Consider the following 21,403-nt stretch of genomic DNA (forward strand, 5'->3'; position numbering starts at 1 on the left):
TTTTCAATTTCAACAATTCTAATCAGTGTTACGTAGTGTTGAAAAATTATTAAAATGTCGATCAAAAGAAAATTAACTCAAGAAGATTTAAGAAAAGCTATGAGTGAACATAAGAAAAAATTAGAAATAGTGAAGAAGATAGAATCACCTTTAGCAAAATATCCTTTTCATTACTTAAGTTAGGACTAAAGATAAATTAAGATTAGGTTAGTTGCCAATATATTTTATTCTGTTTATATAAAAACAGAATTTTCTATTAATGTCCTTAACCATGGTAAACACATATACAGATGCTGGACAATTAATGTGTATTCTCTGTAAGTCTATCATACGCAATGAAACAGTCTGGGTCGTTCATATCAATTCTAAAACGCATAAAGAAAATGTAATATTAGCAAAGAAAACAAAGTTAGAAATTGAACGACTTTCAACTACTGTACCATCCACATTTAAGAGGCCTAGTTCTCCATCAGAGGAAAATACTGCAAATAAGAAAATAAAGGGTATACTCAAGAATCCTTCTAAATCATCAGCACAATCAAATTTACCAGCAGATTTTTTTGATAATTCCTCTAAGCAGTCGTGCGTCACTTCTATACCAGTCAATCCTATAACAACACAAGAATCAAAAAGTTCTCTCGAGACAACAGATGATACAGAAAATAGGATACACACAGATGTAGAAAATGATATAGAGAAAGAAAAGGAGAAAGTAAAAGATATAAATCAAGCAGCCTTGCCAGAAGGATTTTTTGATGATCCAATTTTGGATGCTAAAGTAAAGTTTCAAAAAGCGTGATTTTTATAAAGATATTCTTTATATTTTCCTTTTTTTTAGGTACGTAATGTTGAATACAAAGATCCAATTGAGGAGGAATGGGAAAAATTTAAAAAAGAAATCAAGGAGGAAACAGCTCAGTCTGCACAAATCATAGCTGATGATCAAGAAGAAGCAACGACAGAGAGGCAAATAGATGAGATAGAAGAACAAATACGATATTGGTCACGGTAAGAATATCGAATACACTGAAAATAATATTTTTTCCTTCTATTATTTTTACATGAAATTTATTTAACAGGGTAATGGATTTTGTGAAACGAAAGGAACAAGTTCAAGCTACAGACAGAAAACAGGACAATGTAGAAGGTGATACGTCTAGCGGTGACGAAGCCGAGTTTGACGAGTTTTTAGATTGGAGAGCAAAAAATTCTTATAAATAAAATATATCTTTGAAATTCGTATACTTACATTAATTAGTTATTATAAAAGTTATGTTTTTATATTTCTTCAATTGCTACTACTATTTGGAATGAAGAAAGATGTTAAAATATGAACTATTGTCACAAAATTGGAAATCTTAAATTAACAAAATGTATACAGTGTATTAAGATTTTATTAAAATGAATTCAGAATATAATTAAGTTTCAAATACATTTGGTATACGTTATATATTATTTGTTATAAGCTATATTAAATGAAATATGTAATATAAAGATTACAAGGTACGCTAAGCCGCTATTAAAGTACATAGTATATATATAATATGTATATATATAGTATGTTTACAGATCATATCGTAACGATAGTTACTTTCGTTACATGTGATATTTTATAAAATATTTAAAGTTTTGGAAAAGAAGGGGGATTCGCATAAATTTTACCCGCACCTATCCACATTGAGTTCCTAAACTCTATTTCTCTAAAACGTTAAACGTTCCTTAGTTTAACAACTGTCTATGCTTTTACAATATGATTTCGATCTTATTTTTTTCTTTTTTACTTTCACTGATCATTCAAGAAACCGTCCTTACTTTCTTAGAGGCTTAGATGTAACGCGTAATAGATCTTAATAGTAACTTACTTAATCATAAATTATCATACGAGTAAAAGCGGCCTACGTTCGATCAATGTATTTTACGTAAGTGTGAACGTTATTGAAATGCATTATAGTATTTTTTTCATCAACCCTGCCACATGTATATAAGTTTATGTCAGATCACAATTATACATTATGGGTTGCGTCGGCGTATATCTATATATACGAATATATCGGTGATAAAATATATGAACGTGACTTATCGATCTTCGAAACGATGAAGAAGAAAGTAAGCAAAAGTGATTATAGAGAGAATAATATATTATTGCTCACAAAAATGTTATACATTTTTGTATAGCCATTTCTAAAAGTAAGCAATCATTTCATATACATATCTTCGTATTATTGAATGTAAGACAAAACGAGTATATCTTTCACTTATCTCATACACGATACAATAAAGTGAGAAATTGATCATTACGATATTAGGAATATATTTTTTGTGATAAGTGCATTATGTGACGAGTTAAGGAGAAAAATAGATTAGGATCGTGAAAAAATGTCCTCGGTGAAAGATACCGATTTGCTAGACATTTATATCGTCTTCATTCGATTCTCGTGCTATCTTAAAATACGACTGTCGGATCCTACTGAAGAAACGGAAAACGTTTCTTAAATACTGTATAATTGCATATAGATTATCGATTATTAAGCTATCGTATTAATCTATCGTCTGTTGCTGTTTCGCTTTCAAGCGTATCATCCTAATTTTGATTTTACGGTGACACGTCGCATAATCGTTGTCATCGAGAAGGATGTTAAATCGTACAGCGATTTCCCCTTAAACTTTCTTACAAATCTTTCATTATGACAAAGTAAAGGTCGATATATTATTATCTCTCGTAATATAAAAAGAAATGATTTGTCACAGGTACAATCGATTGTAAACGGTACTCGAAATGATTTCGATATCTTTGAATTATCCGGGGAATAAGTCGATCGATCTTATCGAAGATGGCGTCAAAGTGGTCCAAACACTTCCCCATATTTGCACCACCGGCGCTCTTCGATCGAGAAAGACCAAAACTTTATGGAATATTTACGACTTTATCGAGATACGTACGATTATTGAAAATTGATTATGTTTATATAAACCGCACGTGGATATATCGCGGAATCTCTCGTCGTGGAACTTTGTAAAAGACGACGAAATAATTATTAGAAGATGTTTTTAAGGTTTCGCACAAGTAAAACTTTTATATTTCGTCGATATTTGCGATGTTTCACGATCGATGTAATCGATTTAATTTTCTAAAAAATTCAAAATCTGGAAGGAAGAAGACAGGATGGCTAGCATCAAATTTCAAAGTATTCAAGATGACGAGGGAGACGAGAGATTGGATATTTCGGATTGGATATTGAGATAATCATCGATATACCAAGGTAAATTGATCCTTATCCGTCGATTCACATTACACACAAATAGATCTCTACAGTATTATTAGACGCATTGACGATGACCGGCGTCGAAGATCATAAGACGTAAGATTTTACATTGAAGCGTAGAAACGAGCCGAGCGAAGTATACTTATACGATTATCGAATGTTTTACCCAGCGAATAATTATCGTCTTTCGGGTGTTCATAGTTCAACGAAATGGCACTTGCAGAGAAGCGATTGTAGAATACGCGATGAATTTTTCAAAGATCGCTTAAAATAGAATTTTTTTACAAAAGTGAGCGAGTGTCTTTGAGTAAGAAATAGAGGAGGCACTCCTGCACACGCGTCTCATATTTTTCTTATACCATCTTCCTCTCTTTAAAGGCTGAAAGAAATTACGCGTAAATCGTATTTTGAATAAACGCGACGCACTTATTAATCTTACAGTATATGACGAATTATTCAAAGACAGTGTACGCGGATAAATGGATACTTAAGTACACTTCTTCGACATTTTCTTCTTCTTTTTCTTCTTCCTCTTCTTCTTCTGTATCTATTTTTTTTTCTTTTTCTTTTTTTCTTTCTTTTGGTTCATTTTATTCTTTGCGATCGATCGGTTACGCTCTAATAAATAGCTATTTCAAACGCTCCCTAAGCTTCGTACTTTTTATTCGTTAAATCTTTCTACGGCTTGAGAAGAACCAAAGGATATCATTGACCTTATTCGAATCGATGAATCCTTCGAGACACGTCGCATAGCAAAAGTATATTCAACGTTTTATGCGTTTATTTATAGGTGTTCATATATATATATATATATATATATATATATATATATGTATATATAGCGTAACATATCTGCGTAAAATGTATTATATTATATATATGTATATGTGTTTTACACGATGGACTATTAATATCGCGAAATAATCCGATCAAATCCTGAAATCGAAACCTTCCCCCAATTTCGTTTCGGGATTCAACCGATTCTTTTTTTAGCGATTTATTTAGCTTAATTTTAAGAATGTCAGACGAAGCGTAGATTTGCGCATATGCGACACACACACTCTTTCTTTCTCTCCCTTTTTTTCTTTTTGTGATTCATTCTTTTTTTCCGTTCGTTCTAATCTCTTTCTTTCTCTCTTTCATACACACATACACACACACTCACTGTTCCCCTCCCTTTGAGTTTTATTTTCTTTCGTTTTCTTCTTTATAATCTTTTTCTCTATATGTAAATAATTTACGAGCGCTTTGCGCAGAAGAGGCTTAAAATCTAATCAAAGTTATGCGAAAGTAGATACTAGAATATTATTAGAGACTTCACAGGTGCGGGACTAGAAAATCTAAGCGAGTTATCACTTCATGCGATTGGCAATAATCGTGTCATAATAATGATGACAAGAATAATAATGATAATAATAATAGTAACAAGAGAGAACGAAGAACAATGTGACAATATATGTTGCACATGAATCATGAGCATTTTTCAGAAAAACAGTCTACGAATAGTACTAATTTCTTAAGCTTTGTTAAAATTGCACACACAATTAAACGCGTACTTACACGATTCATATATCGTTTGTTCTTTTTTTTCTTTTACGTTGGTTCGCGTCTATATTTGTGTGTATGTGTGTGTATGTGTTATGAATATACACTGTATATTGATATATATATATATATATTTGTATGTATACATATAACGTATATATGTATATATATGAATTTTTTTTTTCGTTTCATTTATAATAATGCATTAATATACGCGAGACGCAGGCACTAAATTGCTCAGATACAATCGTACTGGAGTCCTTTTTTTCTTTCTTTTATTTATTTAACGATATTCTTATAAGTCATTAAGAAATTCGAAATATAATTTTCATGTCTTAATATGATTCTTGCAAGCATCCTTTCTTCTTAAAGACTTCCTTGTGCGAATTAAAGGGATAGATAAGATATATATATATATATATGTATATATATAAAGTTGTGATATACCATTGGTCGTTCTATCTAGGCGTGTTTCGAGGCAATCGTTTGAATTATTCGCGACCTTTTTTTTTAAATCTTACTAAATGATGTTTCATTTTCGACTAGTTAATAACGAGGATCTCGATACATATCTACGTAAATATATGTATATTTCTCGTCCTATGGATGATTTTTCTATTTTTTTCCTTTCTTTTTTTTACATGAAACTTATCAAATTGTTGGCTGGTATACGGTCGGCTGCGTTTTCATTTCTATAATAATACTATCAAGATGATTTCCATTTGGAAAATATCCTCGAAAATCTTCACCTCGAAATATAGAAGCCTACGCGTATGTATAATATTTGTTTTTAATCTAAATCGATTCATATATATAATTTATTACGTTCTACTGATCGTACGATTGAATTAGGGTTTTCGGTATCAGAATGAAACGAATATTCGAGACTAGTATATAATAGAAAGTCATGATCCAATTGTAAATTGATTTTATTGAAAATTTTTCAAAGTGAAGATTCTACTGTACTTATAGTTCGGGCGATACACTACAAGAATAGTTTTATTTGCTCTTCTATAGTTAGATCTCTTTTTATTCTTCTCTTAACGTCATTCGAATATTCGTATATTTCAATACGATTAAATCGTGGACAAGATTAACAGTATCGGAAATCGTACGTTGTGCTAATTGCAGTGCTTACGATGTGATAATGCTTTGAATTATTTCGATATTTATATTTCCAGAATCTTGAATCAAACACTTTCGTCTGGTCCCTTTCGTATTGGCTTCGCGACACCAGTCGAGTTGTGATATTGAATTCGATGTAAAATATATTTCATTCGATCTTTCTTTGTTTTTTTTTTCTGTATTTTTTTGCTCTATTCACGAAGATAGGATCTAAATCATTCCTCATATTTTTTATTCGATATTATCTCTCACACAATCACGCCTGATCGTCATTAATCATCCTTTAATCATTAACGCACACATTGGATGGAGATTTCACAAGTAAAACTTTGCTTTGGTATAGACGCAAAAATTACCATGTACGAATATCGAATGAAGTACGATGGAACACAGAGATCGTCCGACGAATCGTTCAACAGTTTTTTTTTTCCTTTTTTTATTTTTTTTTTTTTTAATAAATTTTAATAAATCATTTTTGTTCTTACGTGAAAATGATACGCGATTATTTCTCCCATCTTTCTTTTTTCTCGATATTTTAATTCATTTACGCACAAATTCGTACGTAAATATAGCTTGATATTTATATAATCATTTTCATTAAAAAGTATAAAATGCGAAATAAGGGACGCTCGATCGAATTCTTCGGATAATCTCTATATAATCTTCCATCGAGCAGATAAGTGCGAAATTTCATCGCTTTTTCGAAACTTTGAAGAAACGCGTGAGAGACAGAAATCTTGATAATTTTATTAACCCTCACTCGCTCTCTCTTTCTCTCTTTTTTTTTGTTTCTTTTTCTTTTTTCTTTTCCAGTTCGAAGAAGAAATGATTGCCATGATTAGTTTAGTGTGGCCTCCTGGACGAGTCGTTAGAACAATCGGATTAAAGTTTTCTTCGCGATAGAAAAAGGTAAGAAAATGATCTTACTATATAGTCGCTATGAAAAAAAAAAAGTTATCGCGATGAAGATCTATGTAATCCGGTAGATCAAGCGAGAGAAGCGGATTAGGACGATCGATTTGATCTACGTTTTGGGTTCGAGAATCTCAACGGTGACGTTTTCCAAGACCGGATCCGTCACGTTGTTTTGAGGGTTATTTGGTGGAGATTTGTTGTTTGATTTGGTTGATACGGCCGATGAGTTGCCACTGCTACCACGGCTACCACGTCGTGATCCTGTACGTGACCCTGGTGACAGAGATTTTTTTCTTGCTAAAGTATCACGTGCTTTCTTGCGACAGCACGAAAAGCCAAAATAGCTTTTAAGCACGAATACCTGCGCGGAAGAGATGTATTAGTCAATGCTTATGTACTTACTTGCTTTTCTTTTTTCTTTTTTTTTTTTTTTTTACATATTTCTTTTCTTTTATATAGAACACATGCATGTCTTTTCATAGATTGTTTCGAAGAAAACGATTTCGATTTGTGTATATTCGTTGTTCAAATTAAACTATTTTGTAAAGGTGTTTATCACAGCATTTCATCGTATCGTATCTTCGAAACATTCCATGAGATGTGACATTTGGAAAAGTATTCGAACGAATCTTCAGCTTCTTTTATCAGATTTGACGAGCTTCCATTTATTACCTCTCATAAATATGAAATATCTTATAGGACGGAAGTATGTAAAGATTCATTCGAATAAATTTTACTACTGTATTTTATAGATCGGATATAATCGAGAAAGAGAACATTCGATTTAACGCGTTAATACTAAACTAATATTTCCAATAGAATAGAAACGAATTGTTACATTGCTAAATAAGTCGCGAAGTTCTATGATATTGAATATACAGTACAAAAACTATTAACTACGGTAAAATAATTTAATAATAATGTTAATACCTTAATTAAAATTTGCGAAAGATTACTAATAGCATCTACTGTCAACTGCCATTGAACAACGATTAATTTTTAATTGCGCGAATCGAATTCTCATGCATTGTTTTACTATTGCAGTATCGTTGACAAAAATGTTTAACATCTTATACTATTTACTATTCTATTTCTAAAAGCAGTGAGAAAAAGAAGAGCTTAATTGATCTATACTTCTTCTTATTCCCTCTAAATAATTTATAGAAAATTTAGCTAAAGATGATGGTCGTATTATGATGATAAGAAAAGAAAAAGTGATTTTGATGATTCGAAAAATAGATGCAAACATATTTGTTGGTTTACTGTAGCAAGCAACTCTAATCGAGAAATTGAATCATTAGATCAAATGAAATATCTTCGTCTAAAATAATACTAAAGATATATACATACGTTCATGTATACATATGTATAGTATACGTCTACGATCTTGATAATGAATATCAATATTATTAAGAATATTATATGTAATTTAACGTATCATGATCTTGTATCCGGTGTTATAATTCAAAATGACCGATACGAGAGTAAACAGAATTCTCAAATAGCTTTTCTTGGTAAAATCTTGCCAAAGTTTTAGATTAAATGTGTATATATAATATATATATATATGCATATATATACATATATTATATATGCTAAGAAGATTTTTTCTAAGAATATTTTTTACAAAAGATTGAAAATGAGGAGAACTTTGTCGGATGAAACGAAGAGAAAAAACATAATAGCTGTTTAGCATAGAGTCATCCGTTGATCGACAAATTATGATACATCTTAAGATTATCTCACAAACTCGAGAGACAAATCTTTACTTGGCAAACAGCTTTTCATCTTGGCAGGCGGTTATACATGCGAGTAACGCGAGAAGATACTCTTTAAAGATCGTGGCAAGAACTCTTCTACATAGAGACAGGCAAAACAGATATATAGATAATCAGATATCTCTCTATGTATGTATATGTACTATATACATATATATATACACATATATATATAATATATATAATATATAGATGTAATATATATATATAGTGTGTGTGTACAAGTATGTGTATAGTTTTCAGTTTTTATATATACATACGAGGTGACCAATCAAAATCGATACGTTCGACGTCTTTGTCTGGGACGAAAGCACGAAAAGATATTGGTCCTCTACTTCCATTTATACTCGTTCAGACAAATGCTACGTTCCTTTATTCTTATCGTTGTGTTTATTCTAAAACAAAAAATCTTTCACGAACATTAATCAAAAAGAGTACCTATGCGTTTACACGTAATTCCGAAAATTTCCTTTTCCCACAGTTTTTAAACACTGACCCTAAAACACACTAAATAATCTTGGATATCATCTAACCTTTTCTCGACAAAGAGATTACGTTTTGCTATCTAAATTTCGATATTTCGAAAGATATATATACGGGGTAATATAAAGAGAATGTAGGTAGAAGAGATAGGGAAAAAATGTATTGATCTCGTTTTCAGAAAATATATCTCGAAAGATAATGGTAGACTTCAAAGCAAGAGGCCATTATTTTTATAGGGTAAATTCAACTCCGTTTATATGTCGAGAAATAAAAATCTATTCGATCGTGCTCGTTTCGAGAGGTCACAGTATATACGCGTATATATGTATATTAGGATAGATAGAAGAGTCGTCTGTTCTATTTGAAACGGGACTTGAATAACAAGTTGCTTGCTTAGTAAGTGAATGAATAAAAACCCGTACGGCTCACTCTGTGCTGAGAGTGCTGAGAGTGTTTCGCACCTTGCGAGGCGTTTGGCGAATGTGCACGCAAGGAGACCATCGAGGGTTGCCTCGATGGTACGCGTACACTTGCCCTAGAACCACGACGTTCCTGGGTATGTAGAAGTTTGTTGTCCCTTAACAAGGATACGTTCATCAATCGTGCATTGGGAGTGTTGAAAATCGTTCGATTCTCTCGCCAACGTGCTCTGAAACGATTCAAGTAGGACAAAATCTTAGTAAACTTTTCCCAAAGTTTTATCATCTTCAACTTACTTGCTGAAAAGTCTAAGGACGACGCATATAATGATGAACATCAATGCCATGCCAACGAGAACTCCGATCATCGCTGGATCCACATATTGCAAACTGGGTGGTTCTTTGTTCTCGGCTAAAAACATCAAAGAATTTACTTAATTAATGTTCTCTAATGTACTTCATTAAATATATTCTTTGAATAACTTCACGCAAACGACATGTCACACATGCCAGTATGATTCCAATCAAGAGTTCCTTTTTCTCATTTTAAAGAAGAGTCATCGTTTTTACCCTTACCAATACAAACTATGACACCGTTGGGCTGTGTCACCGGAATCTTCTCGAAGATGCAAATGCATCGACTGTCCCTGCACTCCGTTTGGCTGACTCGTGCCTCGCATTGTTCGTGAAAGAAGCAGCTTTCGTTAACGTTCGCCGCTGAAAAATATTTTCGTTAGATTTCTCTTTTTTCTTTTCCTACGAACGACGGATAGTTTCTATTATTTATGAAGGTTATCTTTGTCCTTGTAGAAAAAGAATATCAAAGAATCACGATGGAAGCTAATACTTATACAAACTTTTTCTCATTGTTAAATTTTTAATCTAAAAACATTTGATACGCCACAGATGTATAAGTTGTTCAGCGAGGTAATTATTTTTAAAGTTTAATATTTCAATATCTGGAAATATATATAGGTATGGATTCCACATCGATATTGACGATTTAACATCGAAAAATTTTTCAAAATAACATATATTTAGCTACGTACACGTATATATATATGCGTGTGTGTGTATATATATATCATATATATTTATTACTTTGAAATGACTTTTCCAACTATATTTAGTTACGCGCGCACATGTGTGTGTGTATATATATATATAAATATATGTATGTATATATGTATGTATGTTTGTATGTATGTATACATATATATCATACATATTTATTACTTTGAAATAATTTTTCCAAGTTGGCAGAATAAAATTTTGTTAAATAAACATTATTAAGAAAACTTTTCTTCATTAAATCGAAGAATCATTGAATCGAAGATAACACTTTATGACAGATTTGATAAATTATTCGATATATTTGTAAATTTTTACAAGCGAGATAAAGAGATCTTTTTTCGTTCGGAATAAAAATCTTTTCATTCGAAAGAGAAGCCGACGACGAGCAAGAAATGCGACGTACATTATCGAGGTCGCTGACGTCTCTATATACTATGTATCCTCCCTTTTCTTTTTAAGGTACTCGTCTACTTCGAACAAACAAAAGAGTGGCATTGTCTCGAGATCCTCATGATACAACGGTCAATTATCATCCACTACTTCGATGCCCTACTGGCACCGAGATTGGGTAAGGTAATCGGTAATGCGCTGTGTCTCTGATGGAGAGATTATATTTGGTTCATCTATTCTCGAGATATTGGATGCACGTGTTGTAATTAGTGCATATAGAAGGATAGAGGACAAAGAGGAAGAGAGAGAGAGAGAGAGAGAGAGAGAGAGACAAAGCTTATAACATCTCTTTGATTTTTTAAAACAACCTGAAACTCTTACATATTTATGCGATTATGAAAAATTGAAGAATTTCAATCAACAAAAATAATATCCAATCGATATTTGCAAATTTGTGAAGTGCATAATCGAAGGTATCTATCAAAAGAGTCTTTCTCTACTGACACGGTTAAACATATACTAACTTACGGTGTCCACATTTGTCAATATGATTCGTGACTTTAAATTCTTCTTTACAGGTACATATATTCTTCTTTGTTTCACAATAAGAACCATCGAAGCCACAGTCGCGGTCAGCTTCACAACTGTCGCCAAATTTCTTGTTACCTCGATCTAAACAAAAATAAGAAAATGTTAATGTAATGTTCGTTGATATAATTTAAGTGCAATGAAATATAATACATACATTCTCGTTAAGAAGTAGAATAAAATCAGCTGATTTAATAATAATAAAAGCAGTAACGTCACGCTTAACAGAGCTAAGAAAGCAATCCTTTGCAAGACAAAATGATCCTACTTGATTGTCGCATTCCAGCTGCATAATAGACATCTGCTCGAATACGATCGCATTCTGATTCGAAATGGTAAGGACTCTCTTCCTTGTGATTTCGACAGATATTTACTTACTTTCTCATCTCAGCGAATCATTAACAGTGTAAAATGAATCTGAGAAGGAATCCTACTAACTCTGAGAGGTAAATGTGTTTTAGAAAATCTGCATTTAAATCAATGTAACCAAAGAAAAGATATGAAATTTTTCTGTTATTTTAATATGAATAATAATGGCATATATATCGTTTTAAACGCCGGAAATTTTCAAGAAAGAAAAATCGACAGATAGATAAAGAGAGAGAGAGAGAGAGAGACATAATTTTTTAATGGAAATATTTCTACTTTATTTGCATCCTAGGACGACTATTTTAACGCTATATGAGAATATTGCATTTTTCATAAATTGGTGCTCGATAATCGGCTGTCTTTTAACACGTTAGTCGATTTAAAAATAACTTATTATAAATATCCTTACGTTGCAACTTTGCTCAGTGATGGTCGTTTCTTTGAACGGTGAAATAGAACTTTAAACGAATAGATAAATTAACGAAAGGTCCAAAGCATTAATCCATAAGGTTTTGTCGAAGGGTCAACCTTAGCCGACGAAGCTATCGACCTACGACTTTATTTACATCGTGCTCGGCTTTCAGTTTCAGGATGTCCTACTTCTAGAATCTTTTTTTACCGAAGAAGACTCGAGCGCAAACCTCACTTGACTCTCATTTTTACCCACCAACCTGGCTTTTTTATTCTTTGGAAATAAAGAAAAGTTTGATTTCAAAATAATGAACACAAGATTGACACACAAATTTTCTATTCTACGACGACGACGATTTTGCCTTTTGATATTTAAGATATCACGCGATTTTACAATTATTTAACCTTTTTGTCTCAAAATAAAAGCAGAAGTCACGATCAAAAGAGGGAATATATCTAGGACGAAATTAAAGAGGACATTTCCTGTCAACGATTTAACGTTTTACGACATACGTAGATATTCTCTGAATTTTTAAATAAACGATCTTTGAATGATTTATATATATCAGCAAAGTTAATCGTAAATGTAACAAGAGCGGCACTAATTGTATCGCTTTTAATGCGAATTGCATAAGAGTTGTACTCGAATGGTAGTTGAACATGAATCTCGTCTTCTCGTACATGACTCAGGTAAGGCCAACTTCCGTGTGCACACGAGCTAAGGTCTCGGAGAAAATCGATAGTCGCAGTTCGCGCATTATTGTGAAATTAATTAGAAATTCGTGAAAAAAATTATGTCGATGAATGTTAATAATTAAAATTTTGAATCAATTAATATTGGATTTATTTATTTAAATTTGAACGATATTAGATTTGATACTTAAAATTATCAAACTCATAAATAATTTGTATGTAGCTATACATGTCGATATAACATAACACGAATTAATGTTATAGCGAAAAAAATTGCATGTTAATGTAAAAATAGATTCATAAATTTAGCGTTAAAAATCTTAACTACGTACTGAATTGATAAATTTTCTGGCATTTACTCGATTTATTCGAGTGAAAATGAACGATAGTATAGTATACGGGAAGTTCAAAGTAGTTACAATGTTTCGCATGAAAGTATCGCTTAAGGAACGATTAGGAAGAATTGTGCATAATTGTTCCGTTTGTTAGTTCTACTCGAAGAAAGAAAGAGAACATTGTAGATAGTCGTCGTGAACGTAGATTCCGTGAGTGGAAGTAAAAAATGGCGACGTGCGCGGGTCAATCTACTACTAGGCGTTAAAAGTGGGTCATTTCGGCATGGCAATTTGCCAGTGATCTCGGTAGCATGAGTCGTTTCTGTTTCTGCCGCAGTGTGGAAAGCTCACTTTCGAAAATGTCTTGAATGAACGCGAGCTTGAAAGCTTTGTGCGTACACACGCACGTGGATTCATTTGTTCAATGTTTATTTTTCGGACAAATTCTCTTTTTTCTTTCGCGATGGACTTATATAAAAATCGATCGGACTGTTTGCTGATATGTTTAAGTAATTAATAAAACCTCAAGCTTTTCGTATCATTTATCTTTCACATCTAACGATATTAGATTATTACACGATATTGGACTCAATTAAATTAATTGCTATCATGACTTTCGCGCGAAACTTTTAATTTTGCGAAAGGAAAAGAATGAATTATGAAATATGTTCTTTCTTTTCACAGTCCGTTCAAAATCAATGTCCCCAATCAAGAGAGAGTACACCGCATGAGGAAAGAGTATTAAGCGATCGTACATGGATATTCGTAGATTACGTGATAACGAGACAGATATATAAAGCCTGATAGCTTTATAGTTTACTAACACGCGAAAAACTAGCCAATGTTAGTCCCACTAATCTTCATTAAACGCTCGACATTTTTTTGACGATATCTTTGTTATTGGCGCATTTCATTAATCTTCCTGCTAACAACACTGTTCAAATTCATTAATTATTTGCTTTTGAATTCGTATTTTCATTGGATAATGTTCTCTCCGCTAGTATTCATTTTATGGAAAACGATTAATTTCGTGTTTCTATTCGAGCTTTTAAGCAGTCATCCCGTCCATCGAATATTACTAGTTTCGTAACGGTCTCGTTTTCTTTCTAGAACGATATTCATCGAAACGAGTGAATCGTGAAATTAAAGACCTTTGTGGCTATAACGTTTCTGCTAGCGACGTCTTGAGTGCAAGTTATGACTCCTCGGAGAGCAAAAGTATTCAAATGAAAAGGAGCATCGAATGCCCGTTTTCTCAGAGTTGGCACGTACCAATAGAGCGCTATGTGTTAGATGCCTTTGTAGGAATGGCATTTAACGGCTCAATGAAACCGAAATCCACAATCCGGGTTTTAACGTAATTAAACTTCGTAGAAATGACGAGACGACCCAGCTTATTGTTTCGATCATTAAGAAAATATTTATAAACTAATGAAAAAGGTGAACGTTAAAAACGTACTATTTACTCAAAGTGTCATTCGTTCCGACGGTAGTTCTTTCAAATTGAATAGAAGCAACGATAGATAGGTAGAGTAATTAATCGATCGATTTTTCTTCACGATTTCTCCCTACGAACGCGAAACTAGTGCACTCAGTCACCCTGTCGATACATATGAGAAGGACGCATAATAACGGTAATGATAAAAAGTACGCTTGACTGCTAGAAAATTGCGTGCAACCACGAGCTATCGCAAGAAATTGCCGGTTTCACGGCACGCAACCGTTCCCCGATTACAACACTACCACCCTTTTTCTCCCTTTTTCATTCTCTCTCTCTCTCTCTTTCTCTCTCTCTCTCTCCTTTCTCCTTGTTTCTTTTTTTTCTGTTTTATCATATCGTTAAATCTTTGTTTTTCAAAATGGCCAGTACTATCCTCGTTGACACAGATATTCTTTAATGGTACATATAAAAGTATATAGGTATCTATCTACGTTTAAATGTGTATATAATATCTATAAATGTACGGGGAATATTTGGTTCGAAGTACAGATTAGTTACTCGATAAATAACGTAGCATGAAAAAGTAATTTCTCGGATTTATAAAGAGAAAAGGAAAGCATTTATCGTCGATATTTAATAGTCTACACTCGAACGTAAATAATGCAGAGTAATTGTTTCATCATAAAAAAAGTATATATATATATATATATATATATATATATATATATATATATCTTAACTGTAATATGAGAATCGTTTGGATCGTTTGAGTTTCTACGGGTTACAGCCTTGCACACGAGTAGATTCTAATTAAAGGTGAACGACGACGATACGAGCCAAATTAGGAGTGTTTGCGGAATTCAACCTCAACGCGTCGTTTAACGATCTTATAACTAATATTACGAAATTTATAGGATACGATATAATCGAAATTTTTATTTCTAAATTAAATTAGATTCAAGATAAAATATCTTGAAATTTGTTCGTCTTATTTTGACGAAGAATGAGGGCGTATTTTTACTGATCGTATGCATATCCCTCTGACGGAAGTACCTTTTTGAATGAAGTTCTCGGAGCTCTGTATGAGGCCTATATGCATTGAGCATCACCAACGGACGATGACAGCGCAAATATTTTCTTTCTCGAGAGAGCCCTTTTTTCGCAAAGTACCATCGCACGTCACGTCATAAAATACTGCCAACGATGTATGTACTGTAACGACCTACGTTATGTTTCCTTTCATTTCCAGACGAACTGTGACGATATTTTTCGAACTATACAATAGAGAGCCTATACAAAAAATTAATCCTACTGAGATGTAGTTTGCACGTATAATCCGAGAAATAATGTCAAATCGTTGAGATACAAGAGCTTTAATATCGAATATTTCTACTTTAAAACGATTGGCCTATTGACAATTTTAAGCAACAGATAGTCGTGTACTTTTCGATGAGATAAAGTCCTCTCGTTTCGTTTGTTCGCTGAATATTGATATTTTACTTGTAAATTGAAATAAATCGGAATTCATTTTCTTTAATAATCAAAATAAAATTAATCCGAATGGGAAAAAGGACATCAAAATACTAATATAGAAATTTTTTTATCCGGAATATACACAAATCGACATAGTTAAATTTGAAATTTTATCTAAAAAAAATACTACGTCGCGTTAGATATATAAATATGGTCATGTTCGTTTGACGATAAATCATAATTTGGAATACTAAAAGTTAACGAACTTCCTTTATATTGTTCCAACAGTGGCTTCATATTTTGTAGAATACATGAAATTTAACGAATTAGAAATTGGAAATCGTTAATTTAATTACATCGGAAAGTACATTTTAATTAAAACTCACGTTTAACCTTACCACAAAAAAGTATAATAACGTTTTTCATAAACCAGAAATTTAATTGCGCTTATTCTGAACAGTTATTGCGTTCACGAACGAATATATAAAAATTTATGTTTTTTTTCGAAGAGAAAAATTTTGAAACGAAAAGTAGAAAAACATTTCCTCGGGTTTGAATCACTTGCACACTTTAGAAAAAGTTAGGCACACGTGCATCTGCAGTGCAGACTGCAGTAACGTTATGTTGAATGCACATCGACCGTTCGTTCACCCCCTACTTTCTCATTACGAGAACAAAAGAAGACACTGAAAAAGAAACACAATGAAGAAACAAAATAATACGTTTGCTTGGCGCAGAATGAAATTGTTTTATTCAAATGAAAATAAGCAACGGGTAGATAAAATTTTTTTCAAAACGAGAGTTACATAAAAAAGAAAAAAAATAACAAAAAGTATAACAAATAAAGATTAAAAATGTCAATAAACATAAACTTTTTTCCGGATTAGTCCCATAAAGCCGCTAACAGATGAAACGTGAATAGAATATTGTCACCAATGACTTCTTTAAAAGTAGAGCAAAGTTCTTAGTCTACCAGCGTTATTCAGTACTTATTCATGATAAAAAGTTGAGCAAAAGAAGACAGAGAGACTTCGATAACCTCTTTCGCATTTAATCGTCCTTATAATATGTTTAACTTTTTTTTTCCTCGCTTATAATATATTATTGGAAATTAATTATGTGGACTCGAATGCATACGATCAACGATTAATACTGCCGGGTTAAAAAACATAGCGTACGACAAAAATATTCGCGCGTTGTACGTATAACGAGAAAGTATATATAAATATTTTGTTTAAATAACGATCGATGCGTTATTTTAACTTTTTACGAGACTTTGTCGATTAAAGGATATTTTTAATAAAATGTTTTCTGTCGTCTTGATAAGTAGATACTCGATCTTCAAATTTCTTTTCCATTTTCAATCAAAATAATCAAAGTGTTTGCTCGTACTATATTTCCAAGTGTAACGAGATGCCTACGATTCAACAAAAAGATGAATGCATGATATTTATTTTGCCTTAGGTTGTGTTCTGATTATCATGTATCATTTGATAAAAAACGAGACAGAGTCTGTGTAATTTTCTGAAACGTATATCTACCGTTAATTAAAATATTTCTTTTGTTCTATATATTCAACGTATGTTTGTTTAATATTGACATATATATATATATATACCATTCAATAAAATTTATCGCTAATGATAGAAGAATTAAATGGAGAATCGAGAAATAATATAAAAATACGAAGAAAAATATTTTTCGATGTGAAATCGATCGATAATTAAGGAAAAAGATCTTTCACGTAAAAAAATGTATGTACAAAAAATCGATAAAACTATCTGATCAGCAGGGTTATTCCATATTTACGTTGTAGAAGAAATTTACAAGCACGAACACCGTACACGAGTTCATAATACAATATTTCTTTTATCGATCATCCGACTGTAGAGACACGAAACGAAGTCGACGGTCCTCGCCAAGGTAATCCCAAACACGCACGAACATTACGAAAGTTACATAGATGTAATTTGATTCAGAGAAAATTCGTGGCACATATCGCGATGTTTCGAGTGAGTCATAAAAACATACTCGTGACAGCGTTAAACAGGTTGGAAAAAAAAAATGATAAGAAAAAAATAATATGTTGACTCATTGGACCGATAAACAAACTACATTTGTATCGTCTCGAGAAATCAAGATCGTTAGCACAAAGTAAAATAATTTAATTAGCTAATTCTCTCGAAAGCTTCGTTTCCATCGTATCGTCTCTGTCGACTAATAAGCGGTCTCTTTGGTTACGTGCTTTTCAGTTTACCTCTTCAAAGGAATCTCAAGAAGGTAAATAAAAGATTTTAACGACGACTACGACTCATTAGGAATATTTCAAGATCAAATCCTAACCCGAGATTTATCAAAGGCAGTGTTCTCTATGTTATAAAAAAAAAAAATTATGACGAATTATCAACGAACATCTACATACATTTTTATTTTTGAGTTACAAGAAAATTGCACTTTAACACGCTTTTTCGAAAGAGATTTCCAAGTATATAATAAAATTACAACGATTGCAAGATTTCTCTTTTATAAGAGCTTGTAATGCGTAATTTAAATTGTAATTCCTAAAAGAAATTTGCGATATATATTCGAGCCACAATTCACTACTTATTCATTTATGGCCTTCGAAACAAAGTTATGTCGTTGGATAAAATTCTCCTACCTGCTGCTCTTGTTTCGACGTATGTATGTACCTACTCAAGCTATATTCTATAGGAGTTTTGTTTAGTGTTGACTTGGCACGAGGCCACTGTCGATATCGAAGTAGTACGATAAAATAATACAAAATATCATTCTTGGAGAATTACGCGTACAAACGAAATATATATCGTTTAAAAGAGCTCACTGCGTATATCTATTCCTATAAATGGACGTACAGTTAAGCGATCACTAACGAAGACAAACTTTCACGAAGAGCACGAAATCAAAGTAAATTTTAACGAATAGCTTTCCGTTATTTAAAGTAATCCTTAGTGAAGCCCACTCGGAATACATTTCATCGTTTAATGGACGTAAAGCTTTGTGATTTACAAAGAATAACAAACGAATAAATTTTATATCTAAAGAATAATTCGTGAAGGTATATACATTTGAAATATACTCGTATATACGTTTCGATCTAATCAATTTAGTCCTTCCATTATTAAAAAACAAAAAGAAAAAGAGGAAAAAAGAGAAAAAGAAATTTGATTTATCGTAAGAATAAAGAGAACAAAAGTGTATATCAAAGGATCGAAAGTTACTTTCTTTCTCTCTTTTTCTCTCTCTCTCTTTGTTACTATTTACACGCACGAAAATATAAAGCCGCTACAGGTAGAAGAGAAGCACGACCCCGTTTTGGTGCACATACGTCGCTTTCACACGCAAATCAATCAAAAAAAAACCTACTGAGTTTATTCGCTGCTGCGTGTCATGCGAACGTACGTATGTTACACGAGATAATTTATTTCATCCTACGAACGAGTAAAATCGTGTCTCTTTCAATGTGATTAAACAAAGCTATCGTAAATTGAAGAAGGATTAGATACAATATCGTAATGTACCATATATCTTCTCAGAAAATTACGTAGGTTTGGGGTTATCGGTTAAAAGCTTCTTCATGTTGATTCTCGTGAATTTTTCAAATTGCGAATACTAGAAAAGTCAAATAAAAGAACAAGAAGATATAGAATAAAGAGAAGAACAAACGATGTTTATGATGTAAGATGATAACACATTTTCTTTCTCCGCAACTTACGAAGGAAATGTTGATTGAAAACATAGTGAAATGTCGCAAGATACATATGTAGCTGATACGAACAAACGTACATTAAGAAAATGAACCTAATCTATGGGACAAATTACATAAATAACGTTTCAAAATAAAACTTCCCTCATGAACTTCGGTGTTTTAGGAGCGATTGACAACAGACTGGCATAATAAAAATTAACGATGATAAAAAGAAGTGAATGAAAATAAGTAGTCAAAAAATGAAAAGGTAGTCAATGAACGAATCTGAAGCTATGAACTCACCTTCGATGGTGGTCGATTCAGGTGGATCCGGTTGGCCAAAGACCGGCCGGTCGAGGGCAATTAAGAAGCAGAAGGCGATGGCGCAGATCAAATGCATATTTAAATTCCACATCCTGACGTAAGACGGAGAGAAGATCGACATCGTCGCCGTTTCACTTGGCGACGACGGTTTACCAACGCTCGAACGTATTGTCATCTCTTTCCCCCTCCTTTGCCACCCTCTTTTTCTCTCTACCCTTCAACGGTGATACTTCACGCAGTACTCTTTACTCTCTCTCTTTCTCTCTTTCTTTCTCTCATATATATATATATGTGTATATATATGCACACACACGAACACGCTCACACACACGCACACACGCACACGCACACGCACCCGCACACACACTCGTTCTTTCTCTCTCTCACACACACACTCGCTCGTTCTTTCTCTCTCTTTTTTCTTTCTCTCAAGCCCTGCGGTACTTACACCCTCGCACCTGCTCCCTACGCGCCTTTCGTTATACGCACCCGCGGCCGCACCTGCACGCGACGCAGGTTAAGACCGCCGTATCTACTTCCGGTATCACATCTCCGACCGATCAGAACGCGTGCAATCGATCATGCGCATTCTTTCTGACTGACGCCGCGAGAGCCGACTGACACTGCTCCGAACGAAAATCCTATCCCCACTTGCCGTTTGTGCTACCTTTTCTCCCTCCGTTACGTTTTCTTCCCTCCCTTCTACCCTTCTTCCCACTCACCCTCCTTCTCACCGATCAACCCTTTCTTTCTTCTTCCTCTTACACATTCGCCTTTTTTCGCTTTCTTCTTTCTTCTTTTTTTTTCGTCCCTTTGAATCACGCCAACGGGTAAAACAGAATGACAGGGAGAGAGAAAGAAAGAAAAATGTCCGGAGAACGTGACAAAGATAGCTGCTTCTTTCTCTTCTTCCTCTTCTTTGTCTGGTCGAAGATTCAACGACAACCCGCCAGAAGGTCTCACGTGTGTGCGCTACTGCTGTATGCTTGAGTAACGCGACTAGACGATGTGAGTGTCAGTGTGTGACCGAGTAAGGCGCATGCAACGACCTGCCACCACCATCACTACCAC

The 21,403-nt window shown here is 33.2% G+C and overlaps 2 protein-coding genes across 7 annotated transcripts; one reads left to right on the top strand and one right to left on the bottom strand.

Moving 5' to 3' along the window:
* The first annotated feature begins 10 nt into the window (after positions 1 to 10).
* Positions 11 to 1,434, top strand: LOC127069387 (zinc finger protein 830). Of its 2 annotated transcripts, none has more exons than XM_051006357.1 (4): positions 11 to 158; positions 283 to 778; positions 839 to 1,008; positions 1,080 to 1,434. In XM_051006357.1, exons 1-4 carry the CDS (start codon positions 55 to 57, stop codon positions 1,219 to 1,221), a joined length of 912 nt encoding a protein of 303 aa, XP_050862314.1. In that variant the 5' UTR covers positions 11 to 54; the 3' UTR covers positions 1,222 to 1,434. The 2 variants fall into 2 exon arrangements, with proteins under 2 accessions (XP_050862314.1, XP_050862322.1); XM_051006365.1 differs by having other exon boundaries at positions 82 to 206; positions 291 to 778.
* On the bottom strand, positions 1,377 to 20,985 carry LOC127069360 (uncharacterized). Of its 5 annotated transcripts, none has more exons than XM_051006328.1 (7): positions 20,781 to 20,985; positions 20,312 to 20,542; positions 11,521 to 11,664; positions 10,105 to 10,245; positions 9,826 to 9,940; positions 9,532 to 9,758; positions 1,377 to 7,121 (listed from the first exon to the last, which is right to left on the bottom strand). In XM_051006328.1, exons 2-7 carry the CDS (start codon positions 20,505 to 20,507, stop codon positions 6,958 to 6,960), a joined length of 987 nt encoding a protein of 328 aa, XP_050862285.1. In that variant the 5' UTR covers positions 20,508 to 20,542; positions 20,781 to 20,985; the 3' UTR covers positions 1,377 to 6,957. The 5 variants fall into 5 exon arrangements, with proteins under 5 accessions (XP_050862285.1, XP_050862276.1, XP_050862268.1 ...); XM_051006319.1 differs by having other exon boundaries at positions 20,312 to 20,561; XM_051006311.1 differs by having other exon boundaries at positions 20,312 to 20,984.
* Between the last annotated feature and the right edge of the window lie 418 nt (positions 20,986 to 21,403).

This window comes from Vespula vulgaris, chromosome 1 (genome assembly GCF_905475345.1).
Source record: "Vespula vulgaris chromosome 1, iyVesVulg1.1, whole genome shotgun sequence".
Lineage (NCBI taxonomy): Eukaryota > Metazoa > Arthropoda > Insecta > Hymenoptera > Vespidae > Vespula > Vespula vulgaris.

Bases quoted from the DNA above. Each gene is read 5' to 3' on its own strand.
- LOC127069360 (XM_051006328.1), bottom strand. From the start codon at position 20,507: ATGACAATACGTTCGAGCGTTGGTAAACCGTCGTCGCCAAGTGAAACG. The intron at 9,941-10,104 runs GTAAGGGTAAAA...TGATGTTTTTAG, and splicing joins CGGTGTCATAGTTTGTATTG to CCGAGAACAAAGAACCACCC. The intron at 7,122-9,531 runs GTACGGGTTTTT...CTCTGTCACCAG, and splicing joins CTCTCAGCACAGAGTGAGCC to GGTCACGTACAGGATCACGA.
- LOC127069387 (XM_051006357.1), top strand. From the start codon at position 55: ATGTCGATCAAAAGAAAATTAACTCAAGAAGATTTAAGAAAAGCTATG. The intron at 779-838 runs GTAAAGTTTCAA...CCTTTTTTTTAG, and splicing joins ATCCAATTTTGGATGCTAAA to GTACGTAATGTTGAATACAA. The intron at 1,009-1,079 runs GTAAGAATATCG...TTTATTTAACAG, and splicing joins CAAATACGATATTGGTCACG to GGTAATGGATTTTGTGAAAC.